The following is a 25,937-nucleotide window of genomic DNA, read 5'->3' as shown; positions in this document are numbered from 1 at the left end:
CAAAATGTAACTGGTTGCAGAAACAGAAAGTAGGTTCAATTGAAGTTTCATTTCCTGGTTCCTTCAAGGAGAAGCAGTGCTAAACATAAAAACTGCTGGAAACAAAGAAAATGAAAGCAAAGCAAACCAAAAGCTCTGAAGGAAATAAACATTGTGTTCCTCATAACTAGCAGTTATTTTCCAAAACGAGTATTTCACAAGAGGTGAGCAGCAGGCAGACTTTTCTGATGGGTGAGTTTCAGCAGCCTGGAAAGACTCTAGAAAAATGTGTAACAAGGGTGACTAGAAAGCCATTCACTGACTCTTCTTTTTTTCCTCAAAAGTATCAATTTATATGAAACCAGAACCTGGAAATGACCCAGATTCACTGACAAAAAGACTCTGGAGTAGCTAGGGCTGGTGCTTGCTGGGCAGCTGACCCCTTCTCACAGCCAGAGATCCTCACCCCAGCACTGTCTCCCACCTCTCCTTGCACTGGCCCAGGCTTGCTGGGCTCTTCACTGAGCCAGTCCTTGATGGCCTAGAACATAACTATCTGTCTTTTTGCTGCATTAATGAGCTGCACTGGCTCAGATGAGAACCAGAGTTGATCCAAAGTAAGCAGTAAGATCATGGATCCAGAAGAAAGAAGGTAATGATCAAGAAGCAGGTCTTTTTGAATCCAAGGAGGGGTGGACACATCTAACACCACGCTGAATGTCTCATAAGCAGCATTCATCATTTTTGCTTTGTATATCTGGGTATCATATCCAATCCCATCATCACATCTTGCCCCTACCACTGACACCAGCTGCAGCTGGTTGAGAGGCAGCAGTTATTTCTGTGGTGCCACATCATTGTTTCCTAGGGGGTTTCTTTCACAAAACCTGCGTTTCCAGCATCAAAGTCCACATTTTAGAATTAAGCCCTTGAGTCACTCCCTTTTGCATGCAATTTCTCCATTTCAGTGCTACTGCCTGCCACCAGAATACTCTCTGTGCTGGGAATGGCTCTCTGCTGAGAGATGTGCCATTATGGAGGGATATTTCTTCTCCAGGTGATTAAAGACCTAATTGTCCCAAATACATTACTGGCCTCATAGAATCCAAGGAAATCAAGTTCAGCTGCCTCCAAAAGTCACAGAATTTTAAGCCAAGGCAAGCCCCTAGGTAGCTGTTTTAATTAAGTCAGTCATGGAGGTAGTTTTACAATCTAACTGTGCTGAAGAACTACTTTACTGGCTTACCAGCTACTTTATTTGGCTGCTCCCCATGTAGAGGCACCTTTCTTACACTAAGAGTGAGCCAGTGGCAAAAGGGATTTTAGAATAAGAGGACAAGGCTCATGAGCTCAAGGTTATCTTACAGACAAGCCTGCTTCCCTTGACTGGTAGCTCATCTTCTCTCAGGAGCTGTCTTGCCTGGTTTTATGGTTGTTGTCAGGTACTGGGAAGTGCACACTGCCTTAAACAGGGAACCTACTATGGATCCTTCTGTATTAGACATCTGGTGAGACCACACCTGGGCTCCACAATTCAAGGGAGACAGTAGTCTGCTGAAGAGAGTCCAATAGAGAGCTGCAAGGATATTTGTGGGACTTAAGCATCTCTCCTATATTGAAAGATTGATTGAACTGGGGTGGTTTAGTCTTGAGAAGAGAAGGCTGAGGGGGGATCTTACAAACTTCTATAAATATCTGAGGGGTGGGTATCAAGATGAAGGTGCCAGGCTCTTTTCAGTGGTGACCACTGATAGGACAAGGAACCACAGGTACAAGCTGGAACACAGGAAGTTCTCTCTCAACATAAGGAGAATCTTCTTTATGGTAAGGGTGACACAGGCTGCCCAGAGAGGTTGTGGAGTCTCCTCCTCTGGAGACTTTCATGACCTGCCTGGATGCATTCCTGTGAAGCCTCCCCTGAGTGGTCCTGCTTTGGCAGGGGGATCCACTTGATGATCTCTGAAGGTCCCTCCCAACCCCTAACATTCTGTGATTCTGCTACATGGTGAGCTGATGTTGGGACCCAGCCCCACAACCTGAGCTCTTAATCTCCTACCAGAGATCCCAAATATTACATGCTGAGGAAATCTAGCAGGAGGTATAGAAGGGACAATTCTATCCCAGACTAGGCACTGGTTCTGTGCCCTTGTGGGAAGGATGCATGTACCTTCTGATGGGGGTGAGAGCTGTGGATTGTTTTGAGATAACTGGATGATCTGAACAAAATTGCAGATAGCAGATGTATAAAGTGTGGGTTTTACAACTCTTCTGTGTTCAGCCAGTGTAGCTGGGTTTCCACAGGACAGCCCCTGGGCCAGGTCTGCCAGCAGACAGGGAAGAATAATCCCTTTGATATTGTCCCAAGGCATCAGCACTGCTGTTGCAATGTGATGGCTCAGGGTGACCACAGCACACACCAGGGTTCCCAACCACACATTCATGTCAAGATCAGGCATTCTCTACACTGCCCCACACACACCAAAAAGAACTCCAGTTACAGGAGTTATTCTGGTGCAACATTTCCAATTCTTTTCTGATCCCCAACCCCACAAATCCTCAACAAGCTTAACCAGTACAGACCCACAATACAAAATTATCCAGGAGAATAAGGAAATGAAGCATTTTACCCAGTCATGTAGCACTGACATGCAACACAGACTTCAATATCTGTGCTGCTCCCTACTTGTGTACGTCCATGTATCTTTAATGACACAAACATCCTGCACAGCCTTCTCCGTGGCAACTCATGCACTGATTCAGCCAAAACAAGTTTTCAACACTCATCAAGAAAAAGTTTTGAAATGGATTTACTATTGTGAAAGATTTCACAGGCAAGTCTGGATTCTTTTAATATCTGGGTTTGTGTCTGAGCCTCCAGGACATGCCTTTGCTATAACTCCTTCACTGTAAAATCTGAAAGACTGGGTTTTTTTTCTCTTCCTTATGACATCTAAGAACCTTTATAAAGTCTAGGAGCTGGGCCTTAAAAGAAGTCAACTTTCTCAAGATTATGTCATCATATGAACATTTTCTTTGGCAGAAAAACTGTTATAAGTGTTTCTTCCCTATCGTTGCTGTCCTTAAGCAGTTTGAGATGATTTTCAGCTGTCTCTCTGCAATGGCTTTGTGTCCCTGCTGTGAAACCGCTCCCAGAACACCTAGAATCAGCATGAACCTTCTAAAACACAGTTTCTACCTTCTTCTGTGATCTGTCTTTGCACAGTGGCCCCACTGACAGTCCTAGTCAGCTCCAGCCCAGCATAGGAAGGACTGGCCAGTCACTGCTGCTGCCCTGGCTGCAAAGTTAAACCTTGGTAAACCAAGCAAGTGTGCAGGAGTCTGGGGGGCTTACAAGGCTTGATGGCTCCTCTGCAGACGTGGAGGTAACATGCAAAGTCTCCAGGCCCTACCCACTGCAGGATCCTTGCATACACCCTACATGTTACCTCTCATAGCCTCTCCCTCCTATTGTACAACCTAGTCATGCCTCCTTTCTCTGACTCACACACCATGCCCAGGTGAGGGTAGCATCTGGGGAACTTTTGTTTCTAGCTCTAGAAAGACTCAACAATCCTAAAAATCCACTTGGAAGCACCACCTGAAATTATAGGGTCTCCTGAATCCTGTACACATTGGTCTGAGGAGACAGCTAGGAATAAAGAAGGATGAGACTTTGATAAGGCTCAAGGCACCTCTGTGAAAGCGTTGACATCTTCCACTTTGTTTTCAGATTGACTTTATTTGCCTGAATAAACCTTCTAGTTAATAAATGACATAACAACTCTCTGTGACCAGAGTAGTAGTTAATCTGCTGATACTGTTGGAGCACTCAGACAAATCAGAGTAATGCCCAAGCCAAGATGAATACACAACTTTGGAATGTTTTGTTCGCTCAGATACAAAAAAAGTCTCCAAGGGCTCACTGAGTGGACCTCTCCTGTATTAACTCACATCTCAGTGCTAGCTAAAAAGTAATGAGAAAAAGACAAGTGCTGTGGGATGCCCAGAACCAGGTCCTGGGTCGAGTATAGCAATTACTGCCATTGTCAAGCTCTAAAGCACTGATTTTTGTTCTTTTTAAAGAATGCTGCATTATCCGCTCTAAGATTTTTTAAATTACCTCTTTATTGTCAGGAATCTTTTGCAGCTTCCTTCCAAAGTAAATAAGGAAATCCTGCTTTGAAGAGCCTGGCAAAGCATTTGTTATATGGGTTTTATTCCCAGACACTTAACTTCTTGTTTTGCAAACTGGTGTCAGCTTGAGTTTAACTTGAAAAATCTGAGTGAGAAAAAGCGGAAAACTTAAGCCCTGAGAGTCAACAGACTGCAGCTCCATCAAGTACACTGCAGTTTGCTTTCAGTTAAATACTGTTATGAATGTTTTTCCAGTCAAATATTACACAACTCTGGAGTAGGAATGATGAAACTAAAAGGCATATTGACTCAAGAGACAGCTTCACTTTCTATTCTTCCTCAAGTCCTTTCTGCTTATTGAGTTTCAGTCCTGTGCCAGCCTGAGAAAACACCTTGCACCTGACAAAACTGGCCATTTGTAAATACACCAGGCCAAGCCAGGCTCCATCCCTGTGGCAATCTGAGCACACAGCTGGTTTATTATTCTGTATGACAGTAGCTACAGGGAACTTTTGCTCCCCACTAGATAATGAGCCATTTTTCAGGGCAGAAAGAAAATGGCTTTGCTGCTTGTGTTACTAAAAATACAAACTGACCACTGAAGATCCAGGTACACAAAAAGGTAATTCTCCAACTACATTATGATACTTGCAGAACATTTATGCAATACCTTCTATAACACAGAAGTGTATTTTTTAGCACCACTGTCATAACATTGGCATAGTCACTGAGGCCAATATTTCCTTTCAGCCTCACTTCAGCTAATTGATAACACACCAATCTGCACAAGTAATTCAAGTTCTGCCAGTTTCGCACTGACTTCACTGCCATATTTCCTGCTCACCAGCATCTGAAGTTTCCCTCTTAAGCTCTGGGCAGCCATGTCTAGCTATGACTCACCTGGGTAGTCCCTGAGCTCTCTCAGACCCCCTGAACTCACAGCTGTGAATCTGAAAAGAACCACACTTAAGATAGTGCAGGTAGCATCACACTGAAGGATTTAAAAGCATTTCCCCAGTGAGAGCGACTACATCCCACTCCCAGAAAGTTCTCTATGTCCCGCGCTCAGGGCCATATTTGTGGCTACATTCTCTCCTTGTTATTACTTATTTTTATACCAATCACACAACAGGAAAGACTGACCAGGTAAGTCTTTCTAGCAAGTAGCATGAAGCCTTCCAAAAGGCAGAAAAGAAATGCTAGAACAACTTTTGTGCCTTACAATTAGTAACTAGACTAAAGCATGCAGCACTTCAGCAAGCATCCTGGAGCCAGATCCACATGCCACGGATCAGAGCAGTCCACAATAGTTCCCAGTGCCTATGTCCAGGCTCTGCAGTGTCCTCTTTGCCTGTACCAAAATCAGTCTCCAGAGCAAAGCAGCCAGCAAGCAGTCCCCAGGCCTCCACAGCAGTAAGACAGAGAGTGAACACACCCAGAAAATACACACACAGCAGTGGGTGTCACCTTAATATGACATAGTGCTCCTGCTGTAGATGCTTAGTCAAGGAGATGCAAATACAAACTTACTTCCCACTTTCCTTAGTGTATCCTCATGATAGCTGTGCTGGTACAAGTAGAAAACCAAACCCACACATACTCAATATGGATTCAGTATGGTGTAGACCAAGCCAAGACTGCAGGAAAAGAGATTCTGCTGGACAGAGCCGAGAATTTAACTTCATGTTTTTTCAATTACAGGGGAGAAAACAGTCCATCCAATTAATATCACACAATACATGGTCCAAACCATTAGCCATTGTTCACTAGTTACAGGAACAGGGATGGGGATTCATGCAAGTAAAACTCATCCCCAGCTGCTTCTTCCCATTTTCTCTGCACCCACAGCATTTCGTTGTGAGTTGGGAGAACACAGCTGAGTGGGAGCCCTGGCCACTATGCCAGCAGCATGAAGGAGAGCAAGTGGCAGGTCCCCTCAGAGGAAGAAGAAATCTCATTCAGCTCTCTACCTACAGCCTTGTTATTGATTTTGATCTGTCCCAGAGGGAAACTAGCCCAGCCAAAGACCTAGAGGTATGTGATTGATGCTGTACATGAAAAAGCCTCAAAAATGTCACTTCTTTGCATACACAGCTAGCACCCTAGTAAGGAAAAAACTATCTTCCATTTTCAGTGGAGGTTAGGAGCACTCACCTATGGCAAAGATAATAAAATTTCATGCTTCAAGGCTTAAGCTGATTGCTTAGCAAGGTTTTGCTATGTGCCAGGGACAATTCTTCCTCTTGTTGAAATGTTGCAGAGGCACCTATGTGTGTTATGGATTTCCTCCCAGCTTTCCCCCTGGAGCTTGGGTTGCAATGAACCTATTTCAACATTATCACTTTGTTGATATAACATAGGGAAAGAGTTTAAAGCAGCTGAAAACATCCCATTCTCTCTCTTAGTAAGACAGCCTTAGCATCATCCAGTGCTTCACACAAGTCTGGTCAAGTAATACGGTAAGAAATGCCTGGCAAGATCCACCCCTAGGATCTGCAGCTGAGGTGAGTTGCTTCTACCTTAGTGATCTTGAGGGGCATACAATAAAGTGCAGCCCTCACATTGGATGTATGTCCTATTTTAATGATAAAGAAATTTCAACTATTAAAAAACCCAAACCCAAACAAAACAAAAAAAGAAGCTTTTGAAATTTTTCGTTAACCAAAATCTTTCATTCTAAGACAAACAGAAATTTTGAGGTGCAAGACTTTTCCCACCAAATTCTGAGTTGCAGCACTAGAAATAAGGATGGAAACACTGACATAGAACCTGTTAACATTTTTAAACCTGACAAGGAATTGTGGACCAAGGCACTCCAGTGAAACTATTTGCACTGATTTGGTGAGTAACCTCTACCTGCTTTGCCTGGACATGCCTGGTGACAACCCCTGGCAGTTGGCTTGGATGCTGAACATCAGAAGAGCAGTAGTGCAGCTCACAGCTGGAGTTCTTCCAGACCTCACAGGCAAGTTCAGCATCAGTAAGGTGCTCTCTACTTGTTAAGCCACAGCAACCTCACCAACCACGATGGTTGCCCAGGACAGCGTAGCACAAGAATTGAGTTTCTATGGACACTGTGAGCAAACCTTAAACCCATGGCTGATGCAGGGCTACAGCTCTGGAGAATACTGCTGCCACTGCTCCTGTTCCACTCCAGACCTGGCTTTCTAAGCACAAGCTTTTTGTAGAAAGCTAAAGAAGTACTAATTCTCTTAAAGATGAGGAGTGCTCATGAAGGAGACTATACTGTTGGAAGCACCCCTATAGAATTGACGTAATGTAAAAGCTTAAAATCTGTAAGAGTACATTAACAGGCAAGAGGTTAAGTATTTAATCAGCTAAAATGGAGAGATCCAAAGTTAGATCTAGAGTGCTAATGCTAGAGCATTATTGGAAATGAGTGTGGCATGCGTATGCACATCTATCCCCTGCTCTACTTATCAAATTCACTGCTTGAGGCATTGAAAGAGAGATGTCAAGTCTGAATAAACTAATTCACAGCTGAATTTTGGGCCAGACAGACTGTTGTTGTTTGTGTAACACCATGGGCAAAAAGGGCACTGCACTGATAAACAGCTCCTCATTCTGATGCAATGACTGTATAAATCATGATTAACTCATGAATTTGCAGTGGTTTACAGCAAAACATGAGGTCTGAATCTGGCACATCATTCACAAACTGTTGCACAAAGGAACGAACAGACCTCAAGAGCCAAGATGTGATCTGTCTGGCACATGGGCAAAAAGGAGACCACTGTGCAAGGTTCACTCTGTGCTGGCTGCCACAACTCATTATTTTTGTGCCTCCTTAATTGAGAGGCTGCAGAGGAATGAGGCTGGCCATGCCCACTGCCCCTGAAGTTAAGCATGACAGTGGCCCAGAAGGCGCAGGGGTAGGCACAGACTATCCCTTCCCTTTGGGGAGGAAAGCAGACACAGCGTTGTGTCTTACAGCCAGATAGCCCATGGCTTCATTCTAGGAATGAATGAGTGGAGTAGCAAAGCCCAAACCAACAAAAGCATTCCCTGTGGAAACTGGGTACCCAAGTTAGGCTTTAGCTTCTGAAGGAAGGCCTAAGTGGTCACAGCATCTCTGGTGACTAAAAGCTCAATTTAAGCCATGCTCCCAGGAGGTAGAAAGCACAGCTGTGTGGCTGCTTTCCTCTCCAGAATGGTTAAATCCTACAGCACTACAATTACATGGTTTGATACCTGTGATGAAAAACATGACCTCCTTCGCTGCTCAGCAGTGAAATCGATGTCGAGAACTGCTATATACCAGGAAGTCAACTCTGTTTTATCTGACTTGGGAAATGAGCACAGTCCTGCTGTGCTGAGGCTGGCAGGCAGTGACAGGAGTGGTGATAACAACCACCTGCATGGCTGGGAGAAGTAAGTGTACATACAAACACGTGTGAAAATATCTTCATCACAAACACACACCCCAACAATCAGTGACAAATGAGAAGGAAGGACCTCGTCAAGACACTCCCCCATTCCCTCTTTTTTTTTTTTTTTCACACATCTTCAGATCCATTAAACATTCCTGCTAGTCACACTGCTGGGGGAGAAGTACAGCAGGTACACTGCCAGGTGTTTCCTGGACATCCTAAGTAACACAGGTCCTGAGTCCACAGGACAGATTAAAGTTTATCTCCAATTAAACAGTTCACTGAGTAAGCTCTAATAGGATGAAGGAGCCAGGAAGAATCAGGTTTTGCTGGGGAGCTGCTTTGGTCTAGCACTACACAAACGCACAGAACTCAGCTTTGTTTAAGTGGGCGCTAATAACTTTCCCTCCCACTGGTGTCATGACCCCACAGTTTTACTGTGATAAAATTTCATCAAAACAGTAATTTTACACCCTCAGGACCTTTGAAACAAATCCTTTTCAGTATAAGTTTACACTGGCTGGAGAGAGAAATCGACTGCAGAAAAGTAGGCATTGAAAGCAGCAAAGATTTGGAGATGTATTTAGTGGTGAAAAGGGTCAGAGTTTCACTCTAAGTATTCTGTTTTGGTATGGAAACTCATGAATATTTTATCATTGCACAATGAATTTTAAGCTCTTAAAACTTCAGAAAGAAATGTGGTGTGATCACTTTTGGATGACATGGATTTGAATGTTGTGTTTTTTTCTCTCCTTGTTTTCCTTGTTGCTCTTTTCAAAATGAACGTCATGTATTTTGCCTTACAACACTGGCACTAACTAAACAAGTACTGAATCAGAGTCTTAAGTCAGGTCCAGGTAGGATTTCAATTGATGAGTTAGAGGGACATGGATCATGCCTTGTAGACATCTACAGCCTGAGTACCCAGCTCTTGAAAAATATCTTTCATGGATTGATATGTTTGCCCACAAAAAAAAACCTACTTCTGTTATTAGTCACAAGCTGGGGAGAAATCTGTGAAGAGTTTGGGAAAACACAGGATAAAGATCGACTCCCACACATGAACAACAACAAGAGTGCTCTGTGGTGCCCTGGGCTTCCTTTCACTTTTGTTTCTATTCTCTTTGAAAGGAAACACTGAAAGGACCTCCCTCAACATTTGGAATGAAAATTCTCCTAAACTCTCTTCAGCAGGCCAGAATCTGCTTCCAAATCAAGTTACCACCTTTCAATTGATTCTTCACAAAGCTCCCTTGGATGAAATTTCTGTCTTAGGAATTCATGAACCATGATAAACTAAGTAAGAAGCAGATTATTTTTTTATAAAATCCTGTTGTACATGTGTTAAAAATCTACAGTAAACTCCAGTTCTGAGGCTGATGCAGAAAGCTGCTTTGCATTAAATGAACAAGAGTCCCACTAGCCCAGCTCAGAAAGAGGTTGGGATACTGCAAAGCAGGAGATCAAAAATGTCACATTTACTTTGCTCAGAAATCATAGGAGGAGCACAATGAGCTCACAGTCAAGGAAATATTAATCCTTCCCATCTGACATATGTGTTGGAATTACACATATCTGAGCTGTTCTGGCACTCACACTGATTGCTACAAAGAGCCAGATAAATAAACTGCCTCCTGCCACATTAAACAGGGATTTGGGGATTATTTTGTTATGTTATAATGGAAGGGAAAAAAAATATTTTCCTGCAAATGGTTGAATACAATCACAGAATCACCAAGGTTGGAAGAGCCCTCAAAGATCATCATGTCCAATCTGTCACCACAGACCTCATGCAGTTACATCTTCAATTCTATGATTCTAAAGACATTCTCAATAGTAGGGAAAGATGGAGAGATCATCATTTCAATTTTCCCCTGTAATTGTACCAAGAACTCCAACCTCCATCCTGGCACTCAGGTTTATGGATATTCAGCAGGAGACAAAATTTCGTACTGCCCTGCAGCAAGTGTGAAAGTGAAGTAACTCAGGTCTCTTACACTTGGATCTGAAATCCCAATTTTCCATGGCTACACTGCCAGCAGACCATAGCAGTGCTACCTCTGCTGATTTTAAAGCATCTGCAGATAATGCTGAACTACTTGTAATTCACAGTCTTTCTAAAATTGAGGTGTCAAAAGCCCAATGAAAGTCAATGGACACCTCTTAAGTCATACATACGCCTTTGGAAGACTTCTTTCTAGGCTCAACAATTTGGAGAAGAGCTTGCAAGGTTTGAAAACCAACCAAAGAAACCTAAACAAATCCCTAAGCAATTTCAGGTAAAGAAAGTTCAACATCTACCTGGCATTCAGGCACCATGACATTAAGCCTGTTGAGCCAGAAATGTGTGCTTGCAGCCCAGAAAGCCAATTGTATCCTGGGCTGCATCAAGAGAAGTGTAGCCAGCAAGTTGAGGGAGGGGATTCTCCCCCTCTGCTCCACACATGAGACTGTCATGTGTCTAGCTTTGGGGCCCGCAGAACAAGAAGGACATGGACCTGCTTGAGCAGGTCCACAGGAGGGCCATGAAGATGATGAGAAGGCTGAAGCACCAACCCTGTGAAGGGCAGATTGAGAAAGCTGAGGTTGTTCAACCCAGAGAAAGCTCCCAGGAAACCTCATAGTGACCCTCCAGTTCTTAAAGGGGAACTACAGGGAGTATGAAGAAGGACTCTGTCAGGATGTGTAATGATAGCATGAGGGTCAGTGGTTTTATACTGAATGAGGGTAGGTATCATTAGATGAGATATTAGGAAGAAAATCTTCAGTGTGAGGGTGATGTGACAGTGAAACAGGTTGCCCAAAGAGGTTGTGGATGCTCCATTTTTGGAAGTGTTCAAGGCCAGCTTGCATGGGACTTTGAGCAACTTGGTCTAGTGGAAGTTGTCCCTGCCCATGGCAGACAGGCTGGAACGAGATGATCTTTAAGGTCCTTTTCAACCCAAATCAGTCTGATTCTATGGCTAGGGGAAGAAGGAGTCCTGGCTGAGGGGTTGCAGTGGCAACCTTGGGCTGCAGCTCACACCACAGGTCCATGTCATCAGCCCACAGGCACTTTTCTGTGATGAACCATCTGTCCAAGAGAAGCTGTGGAAAAGTACAAGAGCTTGGAAACAGGAAACTCTGGGTCTCTCCTTACTCTTAAGCAGCACCTTACTATCTTATAAAACAAACAAACAACAAACGAAACCCTATTTCCACTATTCCTTCTACTATTCCTCAGTGGCGATGACTCAGAAATACCAAGCAATGGGACGGCTGAGACACAACCCCCCCTCGTCGGGGCTGGAGGAGCTGTATGTCGGGATAGTGGCTGGATATCCCGATAGGACTCACAGCTCCCAGCCCGGCTCAGCGGGACCAGACGGGGCGGGCCGGGGGGGAGGCCGAGTCCCGCCCGCTCCGCTCCCTCAGTTGGCTGCGGGGCTGGAACTGCCGGGGGGCGGGCAGCCGGGGCGGGGAGTGCGGCGGACGGGGTGCCAGAGAGCGTACTAAGCAGCGGGACAGCAGCGGGTGAGCCCGCATCCCGGCCCGGCCTTGAGCCCCCATCCCGGCCCCCCCGCCGGAGGGACTAGCCTCCCGAGCGAGCAGCGCAGGCCTGTCCGGCTATGATGCTGCCCGCCGCCGGTCCCAGCCCCGCGGTGACCTGCGGGCTTGTGCTCGTCGCCGCCGTGCTCCTGCAGTCCGTCTGCGTGGCCGTCACCTTCCTCTACTTCACCAACGAACTGAGACAGGTTGGTGGGGGGCAGGCAGCCGTGGCGGGACCTCGCTCTCTCCCTTTGTTGCTTTTTACGGCCAAGAAAAGGAAGGGCGGACGGAAAGCGGAGTGTTTTGCCCCGTGCAGAAGCGGCTGCAGGTTTGCGAGGCGAGCGGAGCTGGGGGCAGCTCCTGAAGAGTGTTTGGGAGGAGAGCTGCGGCTCCCGGCGCTCTGCAGACAAAGGATTTAGCGCTGTGTGCCCGCTCCTTTGTTCGGGACGGCCTTGGGCCGAGGGGATCCATGCCGGGGACAGGGTTCAAGGCAAGAGCATTCACCAAGTTTTTGCCTTTTTTTAAAGTTAAGCATTTTTGCAGAGATGTGGCAAAACGTGCTGTTTATTAGAGGGCCAAACTTGCCGTCTCAGCATATTGTAGTGCCTCAGCAGCACTGCAGAAACAACACCAGCAGCAGAGCTCTGCCAGCTCGATGGTGATGTAGACAAGGGGAAAAAAAGACCGGGAAAAACTGAGGTGCCTTTTAAATGCCCTCTCTAGGAAAATACATACTTTTAAGACAATGACTAATCCCAAAGGAGCTTCACCCAGACACAAACACTACTGGATTCCTCAGAACTACTTGTAAAATACCCGTTGTATAGTCTGGATGCTTTGGTTTCCTTCAAGCCTGCGAGAAGCTGCTTAACCCTTTCCTTTTTCTGCAAAATACTATTTGCATTGCAAGAAAATGACATTTAGCTGATATTTTCATGAACCTTAATGTGTGTGGTCCTGCTTTCCACTGACCCTTAGTACACGGGGTTTGCCTGTGTGTCTTGACCAAACCTATTCCGCTGTAGTTGTTTACCAGTAATTTGCTTTCCCTGGCAGAAACATAAAGCTAAGTGTAGGTGAGTGTGCTACAATTACACAGCTTCAGAAATCATTGCATAAATGTGAAATGTTACTTACCTGTAAAATACTGTGTTACCTGTGCATTTAGACCACACAAAATTTAATGGGTAGTGGCTTCTGAGCTGTCCGAGTCCTCTGTGAAGCCCAATGTTAAAGGGTATGCAGTATTCTACAACGTGAGCCAATGCTCACACTTTGGAAATGCATAAACCAGCTTTCTCTGCAAAGTTTGTAGCTGTGGCTGCCCTATATTTGGTGAAATGGAGGAGTCACAGAAGTGTGTGGTTTTATGAAATCAGGTAACAATTCTGACAATGAAGAAGAAAAATAGATAAATTCATTCTGATCTCTTCATGCCTACCGTTCAGAGTCCTTGGCTAATGAGCTTGCCAGTCTGAGTAATTTGTAACCACACTTATCTTCCTCTTTCTTTTATTCAAAAATATACACCTGGGACACAACCACATCTAATAATACTTGCCCAAAATAATAATCACTCCTTCTGAAGAGTAACCAGCCTGCATTTGGTGTGAAAAGCTAGATCTGCCTACACTGGAGTTGTGCTGGGCTACAAAACAAGGCTGCTGGCTCTGGAGGGTGTACCTAAGGACACACACTTGCATGTGCCATCTGTTGCACAACAAACAAGGAAGAAGCTTATCTAGAAACACAGTCTCCTGCCCCGTGTGTGCATGGTGCACGTGGAATAAGTCTCAAAAGGTAAACTGCAATTTCTTGTCTGCCCATTTTTCTTCCTTTTGTTGTTCACAGCATCAACATTTCTACAGGTTCACCTGTGGCTGCACAGACCACAGATATTTTTGTCCTTACATAAAGAAGAATGTTTCGCTAACAGTTTCTTTCTGCATCTGTAGTAATCTGACCAGCAGTATAAATATAACCATTTGTTTAATGGTTTTGCTGTGGGAGGAAGTGCTGAGACACAAGCACAATAAAGTTCATTATGCTTCAGGATACAGGGCTGAAAAGAAAATATTCTCAGACTTCCTTCTATTTTGAAAACTTAGTCTACACACCACTCCTAGAATAGGGGAGAAGCTTTACAAAATCTTTGAAGACTTGGGTCTTCAAAGATGCCAGCACTACAGATAAACCTCATTTCACTAAGGCTAACAACCCATCAGTGACCAACTTTCTAAACCCCTAAAAGAGAAACGCCAATCCTTCAGTACCCTCGGGTGCTGCCACAAGGTTACACTCCCTGGGGAGTTCAGAATGCATGCAAATACTGTTCCCAGGATGGTAAAACGCTTTGAGGCAAAAAGTATGCAGCTGCCCAGGGAGGTTGTGGAGTCTCCTTCTCTGGAGACTTTTAAAACTCACCTGGATACATTCCTGTGTGGTTTACCCTAGGTGATCCTGCTTTGGCAAGGCGGTTGGACTTAATGATCTCTGGAGGTCCCTTCCAACCTCTTACATTCTGTGATTCTGTGATAAGGAAAAACAGAAGTGCAGAATTATTTGCTTCCAGGCTAGAGGGAGAAGCTCAGAGGTGGGCTCTTGCAGATCTAGTAAGAGAATAAGTGGAGACATCTCAGCTGTTCATTTGCTTTCATCATTCTTTCTTTAGACTCATCAAACTCTTCTTTGTTAGAGAAGGCAGTATAGTTAAATCTGTCAGAGCCCTTAGTTTTAAGTGTGGGTTTACCTTAATAAACTCTTAATTATTTCAAGTGAGTTCTTGAAACAAAAACTCTGATTTAAGAGGATCACTGTACTCCTCAGCAAAGACTCAGAACGATTCACAAGCACTTGTAGTGGTGGCCCTATTTCACCAAATTAACTTCAGGTAGTACATGAAGCTCAGTAGTCTGCTGCTGAAAGCTGAAGGTGTTGTTCAGCCTGGTAGGACTGGCAGGACAGGGGAACAAAATTCTGTTCCTGGAGTGGGAAATCTCTTCCTAAACATCTTTGCTTTCTAACAAGCAACTTCCATTTGTTGTTTTCAATACCCCAGTCCCAAGGAAGCTGAAATGGCACTTGAAGATAAACATACCTGTTTGGCGAACAAAACCACGCCTCTTTAACATGAGAAGAGTGAAGTTTAAATGTTAACCAGAAGTCCATCTGAGAGCTTTGTTGCTGACTGTTGTATCTTACAAGTTCTTGTAGTAATTTGTCGGCACAAGCCTTACCGATATAAAGCTGATGCAGCAGCCACTGAGTCCAGAGCAGGCAGGAGCTGATCTCTGCTGGCATTTGCTGCTGGAGGCAGCAGGTTTTGAGCTATACGTGAAACCACAGCGCCAGCTGGAGTTGGGAGTGTCACTTGGGAAGAGCTTTCCGCTCTGATATTAACTCTCCCAGTCAGATCCCCTTGGAACCAGTGGGAGCTCTGCCATTCATTCAAACTGATTAATCAGAAAGAAAATGTGCTTTCTCTGTGACTAGAGAGAAGTCCATGTCACAAGCATTCAACATTAGGACCCAAATTCTGTAATTCCTGTTGTCAGGACTTTGTTGTGGACTGTTAGGTCAAACACAGTTACAGAGATGCCAAAATGGATATGGGGAGGATGTAGTAGAAATGTATACCAGCAAAAGCCTGGTTTCACTTGAAAAGGCAGAATGAAAGCTACTTTTAAGGTTTGGTATTTGATTTCATCCTCAATGATTTGTGAAGAAAAATCACTTGTGCCAAAGTAATGTTTTTCATGCACAACTAGAGCCACTGAAGAATTCACAACACAAGTGATGTGGGTGTTAAATTTTCACAAAGCTTACTTAGTTGAGTGCCAGATACCAGATCTATGGCCATGGAGACAATGTAAGTATATTTTCCTATCATAATTAAATAATTATGTAAAATCAGGATGAATTATTTGCATTCATAGAATCATAGAATCAATAAGGTTGGAAAAGACCTCAGAGATCATCAAGTCCAACCTAATACCGAATGCCTCATGACTAACTAAACCATGGCTTCAAGTCCATTTCTTTTCTGAACACCTCCATTCTCTATGCAGTCATAACTTGCACCATGCTAACAAATGCTTTACAAGAGAAGAAAGCATGCTCCTAAGTGTAGTGGATTTAGTGACATACATACCACAGCTGAACACCTGCAAGCACATCACAGGTGACCAATCCTGGCTTTCCCTTCTGCTGCAGCTCCGGGACACATACTCCAAGAGCGGCATTGCTTGTCTCACCGGGGAGGAAATGGGAAATTTCATCCAAAACTTGGATCTAATTGAAAGTGAAGACAGAGCGGCTGATCCCTGCTGGCAAGTGAAGTGGCACCTGGGAAAGTTAATTAAAAAGGTATTTGGGAACTGAGATGCTTGACACGGTGTGCTCGGTGATACTACAATTCAGAGAATCCTAAGAGCAGAATCAAGGGGTGGTGGGGTGGGCTCTGGTATTGTTTTATTGCAAAGCTATAGGCAAGCCCCATGTGATGGTTTAACCCACCCACATCAAACAAAAGCTTGGCTGAATGCAGTCTGGGAAGCAAAATGGAAAGCTGTATTTTACAAGCAATAATGGGATGCAAAGAATATGCACAAGAACATACAGTATTTACAGTATTATACAAGTATTTACAATTATCTTTCTTGTTTTCCTTTTTACACCCAACTATTCAGCTAGAGAATTTGCAGCTATCTTTCTTAAAGGCACAGCCTGAAACTATCACACCACAGTTTCAGCTGCACAGTGCTTGCACTGAAGCAAAAAAGCCCCTAACTGGTTTCACTATGTTCAGGAAACAAAGCAAACACAACCAGTTTTTATCTAGCAAATTTCAGGGATAGGTTGTCTTGTCTGAAATACCACAGGGTAGAAGTGTTTGACTTGAGTTTGTTTTCTACCTGACCATACAGACCAGCTTGAGAAAATGAGCTGAAATAGAGCATGGGGAGGGGTAGAAAGGTACCCAAGGAGTGGCTTATTCATGAGCTGTGGAGGGGAGGAAAGAGTGAGTGAGCACATGGTATTGGGTGTAGCACCTTCCCACCTCAGCATTCAGAGAACATTGTCTTCTGTATGACTTACACACAATATATATAATTTTGGCTACAGAGAAGACAATAAGCCTGGCTGAAAAATCAGAAAGGCTGAAATCCTCTGGAATGGTTATCAAAATCCCATCTCCAGCATGTAAAAAAAGCTCACCCATAAAAATTCACTTCTGGCTGAAACTTACCTGGCAAACCTTGCAGCACAAAATAGTCCCCGTGTTTACATTCATAGATCTCAACTCCTTTGGTGTAGAAGTCCCTGAACTTCTGCATAGAGAAAACACTGATTTATTTAGTAGATATCATGACTGCATAAAAAACCAAAAAAGATAGCTTAGGTAATGATTATCAAAATAATGGTGGTGATAGTAATAACAATATTAATGGTAATAATAGCAATAATGATTATTATAGTGGTAATGGGTAAATAGGTAGGTATATAGATAGGTAGGTGGTTAGATAGATTGATGGATGGATAGAGAGATGGATGGATAAAGAGAATGAAAAGTGGCAGGGCAGAACCCATCCGTAAGTGGCAATACAGGGCCTGTGTTAGTCATCCAGGTAAACCATCTGGAAATGCATCATCTACGTGCTGCAGCTGTGCCTCCACCAGTAACCAAAGTTGTTCCTTTCAGCAATCAGTAAATAGTTATTAAGAAGGGGAATGCACAAAGTAAGATATGCTGGTTTAGAAACTTAGGGGGAGAGATAGGTAGAGGTATAAAAATAAATGAAATTGCATTTCTCAGAGCTGAGGTCCTACAGAAGTGCAGCCTGCCAAGTATTCTGTGAGGGGAGGCCGATGCTTGTACAGTATGTCTCTTCTTACTTGAGAAAAAGATGAAAGTAAAATTTTAAAACCACCTTAAAGCCCAAGTGGTTGAGCTCTCAGTGTTTCCCCTTGCATTTCATTACATAAAGGATGTAAATGCAGAAATACATTATTACATCAGTTTTTGCTGACATACTAATTCATTTTCTCTGTGTTTGTTGGCAGATGATGTCAAGAAGCTACAAGGAAAACATATCTGCAGTCAATGGTATAATAATAATTTTATTAACTGGAAAAAAAAGGAGCTGCTAGTGGCACCTGATGTGTAATGACTGAAGGAATGTATTTTAAAGTGCAGAAGTCACTGACTAAGATCTTGTACTGGCAGCAAGTCATCAAAAAATGATTGCTTATTACTGGAAGGCAAACTTTCAGCAGCAAAAAATATGGTGGAGTGGTTTTAGAGCAAGGTAACCAAGGTGGATGTTGAGGATTCAGTTTCTAGACCCCAGTTCCATTTAAACAGTCTGCTCTGCTGGGAGCAAGCAGCACTGAACTGCCGTGCACATCAATCAGTTAAAGAATAGCTCTGCTGAAGCTCATGCAGCTCTAAAGCTTCTGCTGAAGCTCATGCAGCTCTAAACACATTGAGCATTATGACCTCCAAGTGGAAATTCAGAGTAAAAATGATGAATACTGAAAGGATGCTTACTGATCATGAATGTGAGAGTATGGTACTGTGGGTTATTTTAAGTTGTCTGGTGGCAGTTTTGGGATGGGAGAAGGAGAACAAATAGGTATATAAAAGCTTTCTAAGGAAAGCAAGATTGAAAGAGACATTTGAGCCTTATTAGCTAACATACACAGCATTCAGTCTATGATTTAGTTAAAAGTGGCATACCTGCTCCTTAAAATCAGGCCAGGTGGGACAGATGTGCTTTAGTACATCCTTGCTTCTAATGTGAGGTTTCTTTTCTGGTCTTTCCTCAGCTGAAAGAGCTCTGACTCTGTCACAGAGTGAGGGGCAGCAGCCACGTACTCCCATCAACAGGATCGCAGCGCATCTGACAGGCAACAGCAATAGGAAGAATTCCCCAGCCCCACGCAGTAAGGAAAAACCTTTAAAAACAGTTAAAGATCACAGAAATTACTCTCTTGTTGCTAGCCTCGTGCTTATATACTCTCTTTAATACTTGCATTTTCCTAAGAGTAAGAAACAAATCATAAAAAAAAGCATCCCAGACACTGTTTTTTTGCAGCCAATTCTCACAGAACAGGGAGACAGACCATTCCCTCTGGATACCTCTCTAACTTTTCTTCTGGAACCTTCATTTGGGGAAAAGAATAAATATCCTTCTTCCTAATGTTAAGTTTCCCTCTTTTCTTTCCTTTAATTTCCTTCTCTTAAGTTGTGTGAGTCCCAGCTGCAATGGTGACAGACTTATTAGAAATACGAGACAGAGAGGAGAGAGTTGACATTCAGGCCACATTAATGAAAGCCTTGGGAGGGTTGCTCCAGATTTGAAGGGTTATCAGACACAAAAGACTACTTAAATTTAGTTACAAAGGAATGATATGGTGATTTTTCTCTTCATTTGGGAGCACAAAGCTTAAAAACAAAGGTAGTTCACATGAATTCCCATGTAGAGCTAAACAGCTCACTCCTAGACCTTCAGGTTGCTTTGAGAATGGACCTGAAGAGCCTCTGGGCTGAGCAGGTTTCCTCACTTTGTTATTAAAACTCAGACTCCCCAGCTGCTAGAAAGGACTGTACTCAGCACTGGTTAGGCCACACCTTGAGTACTGTGTCCAGTTCTGGGCCGCTCAATTTAAGAAGGACATTGAGACACTTGAATGTGTCCAGAGAAGGGCAACGAGGCTGGTGAGAGGCCTTGAGCACAAGCCCTGTGAGGAGAGGCTGAGGGAGCTGGGGTTGTTTAGCCTGGAGAAGAGGAGGATCAGGGGAGACCTTACTGCTCTCTATAACTACCTGAAGGGAGGTTGTAGACAGGTGGGGTTGGTCTCTTCTCCCAGGCAACCAGCACCAGAATAAGAGGACACAACCTCAAGCTGTGCCAGGGGAGGTTTAGGCTGGAGGTGAGGAGAAAGTTCTTCGCAGAGAGAGTTGTTAGCCATTGGAATGGGCTGCCCAGGGAGGTGGTGGAGTCACCATCCCTGGAGGTGTTCAAAAAGGGATTGGAGGTGGCACTTGAAGCCATGGTTTAGTAGTCATGAGGTGTTGGGTGACAGGTTGGACTTGATCATCTTTGAGGCCTTTTCCAACCTTATTGATTCTATGATTCTATGACTGCTCCAACTAGCAGACTCCTGGCTTCACTCCTTGGCTTTTAATTTAACATACTGTCTCTCTTTTTCCCCCCCCCCAAGTAGATTCCTTGCCCAGAAGAGGCAATGGACACAAAATAAGCAACTGGGAATCAAGGAAGGGCCACTCTTTCCTTTACAACGTGGAGCTGAGGAATGGCGAGTTGGTGATACCCCAGACGGGCTTTTATTACATCTACTCACAAACCTATTTTCGTTTCCGTGAAAACGAGGACGAGGATTCTGATTTGTTGGTACAAATCAGGAACCCCAAGCAGCTTGTCCAGTATGTTTACAAACTGACTAATTACCCAGAGCCCATTTTGCTCATGAAAAGTGCAAGAACAAGCTGCTGGTCCAAAAAGGCGGAATATGGACTTTACTCCATTTACCAAGGCGGTGTCTTTCAGCTGAAAAGAGAGGACAGGGTTTTTGTCTCTGTCAGTAACAGTGACATAGTTGACATGGACAAAGAAGCAAGTTTTTTTGGAGCCTTTATGATTGGTTAAAAGGTTGGAGCCATAAGAAGACAGTTTTCCTAGTCAGAACCATCTTAAAACTCTTTCAAATCGGGGCTGATAAGGAGAAGCTGTAGCAATACCAGCAATAGCAGACTCCCCTTTCTCAGCACGAGGCCTGACTCTGCAAACTGCTCTTCCACCAGCAGAAGCTGGCTGCAGCTTGGATGGTGATGCTTTATTCAGGCACGGGCACCATGGCTTGCTGCCCAGCCAGGCTGGGGATGTGTGAGGATTTCACGTGCCACAGATGATACTTTTGGCCAGAGCTCCAGCCAAGTAAGAAGAGCTCACCACCACCTCCAGAGAGATGCTCCACACCAGCTCAGTCACAGCAAGCGGGTTAGAAGATCCTCCAGGTCTGGTTACTCAAGGCTGAGACTGAATATCAGATTCCTTTCATGGTCTCTATTGGGACCCCATCTCGAATATCTTGGCTCCTGTAAGCAGCCTTTGCAAGAACTGCTTCCTGGATGCCCATGGAATTGCTCTGGAAGTTTTTTGAGTTTGTCAGAAGTTGAAAGGCTCGGCAACTCAAACGGCACATCTTCATCTCATCTAACAAAGCACTTAAGCACCTAATTAATTTGAAGCACCCCAACAGCTTGACTCAATCAGCTGTTTACATGCTTGAAATTAAATATGTGCTTAAGCATTTTTCAGGATCGGGGCTTGAGTAAACACATTTGTCTTAATCTGGATATCGTACAGAAAAGCAGCTGCTGGAATGGCACCAAAGAGGTTTCGAGATCAATCAGTGTTTTGATCAGCACATGATGATAGTGCCTATTTACTTAAGTGCTGTGCTGCAGAGATTTCACTGGGCTTCCCATAGGTTCAGTAATGTGCTTGCTGTTACACTTGTCGACAGCAAGTACTTGAGTCAGGAAAAAAAACCCCAGAACAAAAAAAAGTGTTTTTCTGTAAACATTGAATTCTGTTAGACATTTGCCACAAGTTAAGCCTGGCATGGCTCTTCCATGTTTATTTGTACTGGCCTGCATTGGGTAGGGTGTAATGCTGAATAACACACCCCTATGACTTAATATGTTAAGGAAAGTGGACACAACCATCTGTACTTACACAGGAGCTGCATACTGAAGTAATGCTGTTTTGATTTTCGGTTTTGGGAAGGGGTGGACAACTTTCATCTTTTTGTTTTTTAATGCCATAGGTTTTCTTTAAACTGGCTGCTAGATTTCTTAACTCTGAGTAGAACTGGTTTCTAATTAAAAAAAAAACAACCCAGCAAGCAACAAAATATCCAAAGCAACACAGGAAAAAAATATTTACAAGTGTAAGCCCTGTGGGCTAGATCCACAGCAAAAGTCAGGCAGCATAAATCAGCACATCTGTAACACTGAGAGTGGGGTGATGCCAGTTTGCACCAGGAATGAATTTTGCCCAAGTTCAGAGAAAACTGAGGGAAAGAAGGTGAAAATGGAAGAAAATTGGAGGAAAAGGAAGACAGTTGTTGTGCAAATTTTACTTTATGCCAACAGAATGATGGCAGGAGCAGGTCTGGTTGTCTGTATTTGAATACACTAAGGTTGCCGTGGGAACCTTCCCATTCACCTCCACGTTTGGTGATGAAGTCACAGTCCAGCCCTTGCACAGGGGCCTCCCGAGTGCACATACATCATCCACCTTCCTGTCTTGTCAACAAGAGGAGATGAATGGACACAGGCACCTGGCTTGGTTTTGTCATTCAGAAAAGCAGGTTCACTTCCATACCTGTGTTAGGGCAGCAAGAGAAGAGTTTCAGGAGCGCCTTTCCCTTTTGACAGTTTGGGCAAAGAAGTGCACTGCTGTTAACTTTCTGCTTGCTGCTCTGATGCAGCCTCACATGTCCTGTGATCAAATATGGGTAATCAAATATGGGAAATTTTTCATCATTACTGGGACACTTTGGTTTGCCTCATTCTCAGATCATCTGTTTTCAGCAGAACAGAAAACAGTGCTACTTATTTCTTCCTGATTTCTAGATTTCATTCCAAAATTTTCTGCCTGCCAGGTAGGGCTAGGGAGAACATCCAGATGTCTACTAGACTGGGGACATCTGTAAGTTCTCCTTGCACATAGACCAGGCTTTTTCATCCCAGCACAGGTCTGAAAGGATTTTTTTGTTTAACAGTTTATTATATTAAAAAGTTGTTTGTTTGTTTTTAGGAAATGTTCTTTTTAGGAGGTTAAAATGTATTTTGAACTGTGAAAAAAGATTTGGGATTTACTGGTGTCAGAAACCCTGTGGCTAAGAACCACTCTGGGTAACAGGCAGGGGTTGTGGCTGCTAGGAAGGACTGGAAGGAAACCTTAAGGGTGCCACAAACATGCAGTTGATGCTGAGACAAACTACTACACACAGATTGTTTTGCTCTATGTTCTCTCCTCAACTCTCAATATATTCCATGCACACTGTCACTTAGGAAATGCTCCCTGGCATTACTTTCCTTTTTTTTTTTTTTGTTAACCTAAATGTACATATTCTTGGTCTGTGGATGCAGACCATATTGCATCAGGGATCACACCAAATAATCACATTGTATTTCTGAATAGTCCAGTAGCAGGCTTGCCAGATACTGTCTTGTGGGGGGGAAATTGTCAAGCAATATCAGACAGAACACCTTTGGAGGCCAACGGACAGAAAGCTACAACAACTTCTATTTGTACATTTGCACCTTGAATCCTACTTCTCATCTCACTTTATGTTGAATGACAAATGTAGCAGATTTTTATTTGTGGATGTAGGCTGTGGGGACATGTAAATATTGTGATTTTTCTACAGGCATTTTGTATAAAAACATTTCTAGTAAATAGTTACTTAGTCTGGCAGTGATTATTGGTGTCGTCTGATGGCTTCCATAACAACAGCCCTGTTGGAAACAGTATCTCTAACATTGGTACCAGTTTAGAATAGAATAGAATAGAATAGAATAGAATAGAATAGAATAGAATAGAATAGACCAGACCAGACCAGACCAGACCAGACCAGGTTGGAAAAGACCTTCAAGATCATCAAGTCCAACCTATCACCAACACTATCTTATCAACTAAACCATGGCACCAAGTGCCTCATCCAGCCTCTTTTTAAACACTTCCAGGGATGGTGACTCCACCACCTCCCTGGGCAGCCCATTCCAATGGCAAATCACTCTTTCCAATCATTAAATGTCACTGACAGTTGACAACAAGGGGACATGGACCATTTACCAAGATGTAAAGCAGAAGTAAGCTGGAGATCCCCTAATGCTGTAAAATGTTTTGGTTGGAAAAAACCTTTAAGATCATCAGGCCCAACCATTAGCCCAGCACTACTAAGTCCACCACTAAACCATGTCACTAAGCACCATATCTACGCATCTTTTAAATACCTCTAGGGATGGGGACTCCACCATTTCCCTGGGCAGCCTGTTCCTGGGCTTGACAATTCTTTAAGAACTACTTCCTCCTTTGGCACAACTTGGGGTTGTTTTCTCTTGTCCTACTAGTTGTGAGAAGAGGAAGACTCCCACCTTGCTACAACTTCCTTTCAGGTAGTTGAGAGCGCAGTGAGGTCTCCTCTCACCCTCCTTTTCTCCAAGCTAAGCAACCCCAGTTCCCTCGGCTGCTCCTCGTAAGACTTCTTCAGACCCTTCACCAACTTTGTTGTCCTTCTCTGGACACACTCCAGCACCTCGATGTCTCTCTTTCTTGGGTCCAAAACTGAACCCAGTGTTCAAGCTGAGGCCCTACCAGTGCTGGGTACAGGGGAACAATTGCTTCTGTTGTTCTGCTGGACACGATTGCTGGTACAAGACAGGATGCCATTGGCCACCTGGGCACACATTCAGCTGGCTGTTGATCAACACCCCTGGGTTCTTTTCCACCTGACAGCTTTCCTGCCACTCTTCCCCATGTCTGTAGCATTGCATTGGGTTGGTGTGACCCAAGAACAGGACCCAACACCTGGTCTTGTTGAACCTCAGACCACTGATCCAGCTTTTCAGATCACTCTTTAGAGTCGCCCTACCCTCAAGCAGATCAATACTCCTGCCCAGCTTGGTGTAGTCTGCAGATCCTGAGGGTGCATTCAATCCCCTTGTCCATAAAGATATTAAAGAGGACTGAGCCTTAGAGAACACTGCTACCAACCAGCCACCAACTGGCTTTAGCTCCATTCACCACCACCCTGTGCTTGTCTATCCAGCCATTTTTTTTATCCAGCAAAGCAGGTGCCCATCAAGAGCATGAGCAGACAGTTTCTCCAGGATAATGATGCGGGAAACCATTTCAAAGGATTTACTGAAGTCCAGGTAGATGACATCCACAGTCTTTCCCTCATCCACTAAGCAAGCCACCTTGTCATACAAAGGGATCAGGTTAGTCAAGCAGGATCTGCCTTTCATAAACTCATGCTGGGCCTGGATTACCTGGTTATCTTGGCCATGCCACATGATGCCACTCAGGATGATCTGCTCCATAACCTTCTCCCTGCCCCAAAAGCAAACACAGAATATTATTTTTATCTAAAATTTGGGTACAAACCCCAAGTGAACCCTGGCAACTCAACAAGATATGAAGGCATCATCTAACCTGAAGCCCAGCCCTGAATTGGGAGAGGGGGCAGTTTTGTCCCATGCATGTAGAGAGAGGCTACAGCTGGAGCAGCAGCAATGAGCCACAGCAGGTTAATTGGTTGCTTCTGAGGGACAAGGCCCCAGGAACATTACCCCCACCATACCCACCCCCAAAGGCTATTTCACTGCTCTCTGTGTCCTTCTGGCATTGCTGTCCCCTACCTGTTCCCAGTATTCTTGCTGTCCTGGACTTGGTCAGAGCCCTGCATTACTGTTTTATGCACTGCACATCTATGTGATTAACAGAAGGATGCTTGACTCCCTAGTGGACTCATAATCTAAATACATTTAGCCCAGTGTTTGTGTTCAGCTTTGTTGGGAAGAGGTGGGCATGCCTCAAGCCTCAGTAATGAGATGTGTAGGTCTGTCTGTGGCTCTCCCCATCCACAGTGAGCCCCACTGGATTCAGTATGGCTTCACCAGGGAGGATCAGCCTCACGACCACAGCCTCAAACCACAAAGATGCCCACAGGTTGTAAAAAGAAATCATTCCTTTCACAGAGGCTGCTTTTATTTTATTTCAGCAGAGGGTTCTCTCTTTTCTGGTGTTTCCATGGGAAAGAGAACATGCCAGCTATCTGGCCTTTATTGTACCTTTCATTACTTCA

The 25,937-nt window shown here is 44.1% G+C and overlaps 1 protein-coding gene and 1 long non-coding RNA gene across 6 annotated transcripts in view; one reads left to right on the top strand and one right to left on the bottom strand.

The window, feature by feature from the left end:
- LOC137444395 (uncharacterized) overlaps positions 1–14,544 on the bottom strand; it is a 15,934-nt gene extending 1,390 nt beyond the window's left edge. Inside the window, exon 1 of the long non-coding RNA XR_010988140.1 lies at positions 14,457–14,544. This is a non-coding gene — a long non-coding RNA (uncharacterized lncRNA). The remainder of the gene's footprint in view (positions 1–14,456) is intronic.
- Positions 11,997–23,545, top strand: TNFSF10 (TNF superfamily member 10). 5 transcript variants are annotated; one of them, XM_068145009.1, is made up of 6 exons: positions 11,997–12,238; positions 13,650–13,832; positions 16,245–16,397; positions 18,096–18,138; positions 18,861–18,977; positions 20,262–23,545. In XM_068145009.1, exons 1-6 carry the CDS (start codon positions 12,113–12,115, stop codon positions 20,702–20,704), a joined length of 1,065 nt encoding a protein of 354 aa, XP_068001110.1. In that variant the 5' UTR covers positions 11,997–12,112; the 3' UTR covers positions 20,705–23,545. The 5 variants fall into 5 exon arrangements, with proteins under 5 accessions (XP_068001110.1, XP_068001109.1, XP_068001113.1 ...); XM_068145008.1 differs by having other exon boundaries at positions 20,259–23,545; XM_068145012.1 differs by lacking the exon at positions 13,650–13,832 and having other exon boundaries at positions 12,000–12,238.
- The last annotated feature ends 2,392 nt before the right edge of the window (positions 23,546–25,937 follow it).

This window comes from Melanerpes formicivorus, unplaced genomic scaffold (genome assembly GCF_026170545.1).
Source record: "Melanerpes formicivorus ecotype bairdi unplaced genomic scaffold, bMelFor1.0.p_v2 SCAF_12, whole genome shotgun sequence".
NCBI lineage: Eukaryota > Metazoa > Chordata > Aves > Piciformes > Picidae > Melanerpes > Melanerpes formicivorus.
The sequence above is the reverse complement of the archived record's forward strand: the minus strand, read 5'-3'. Positions and strand labels throughout refer to the sequence as shown.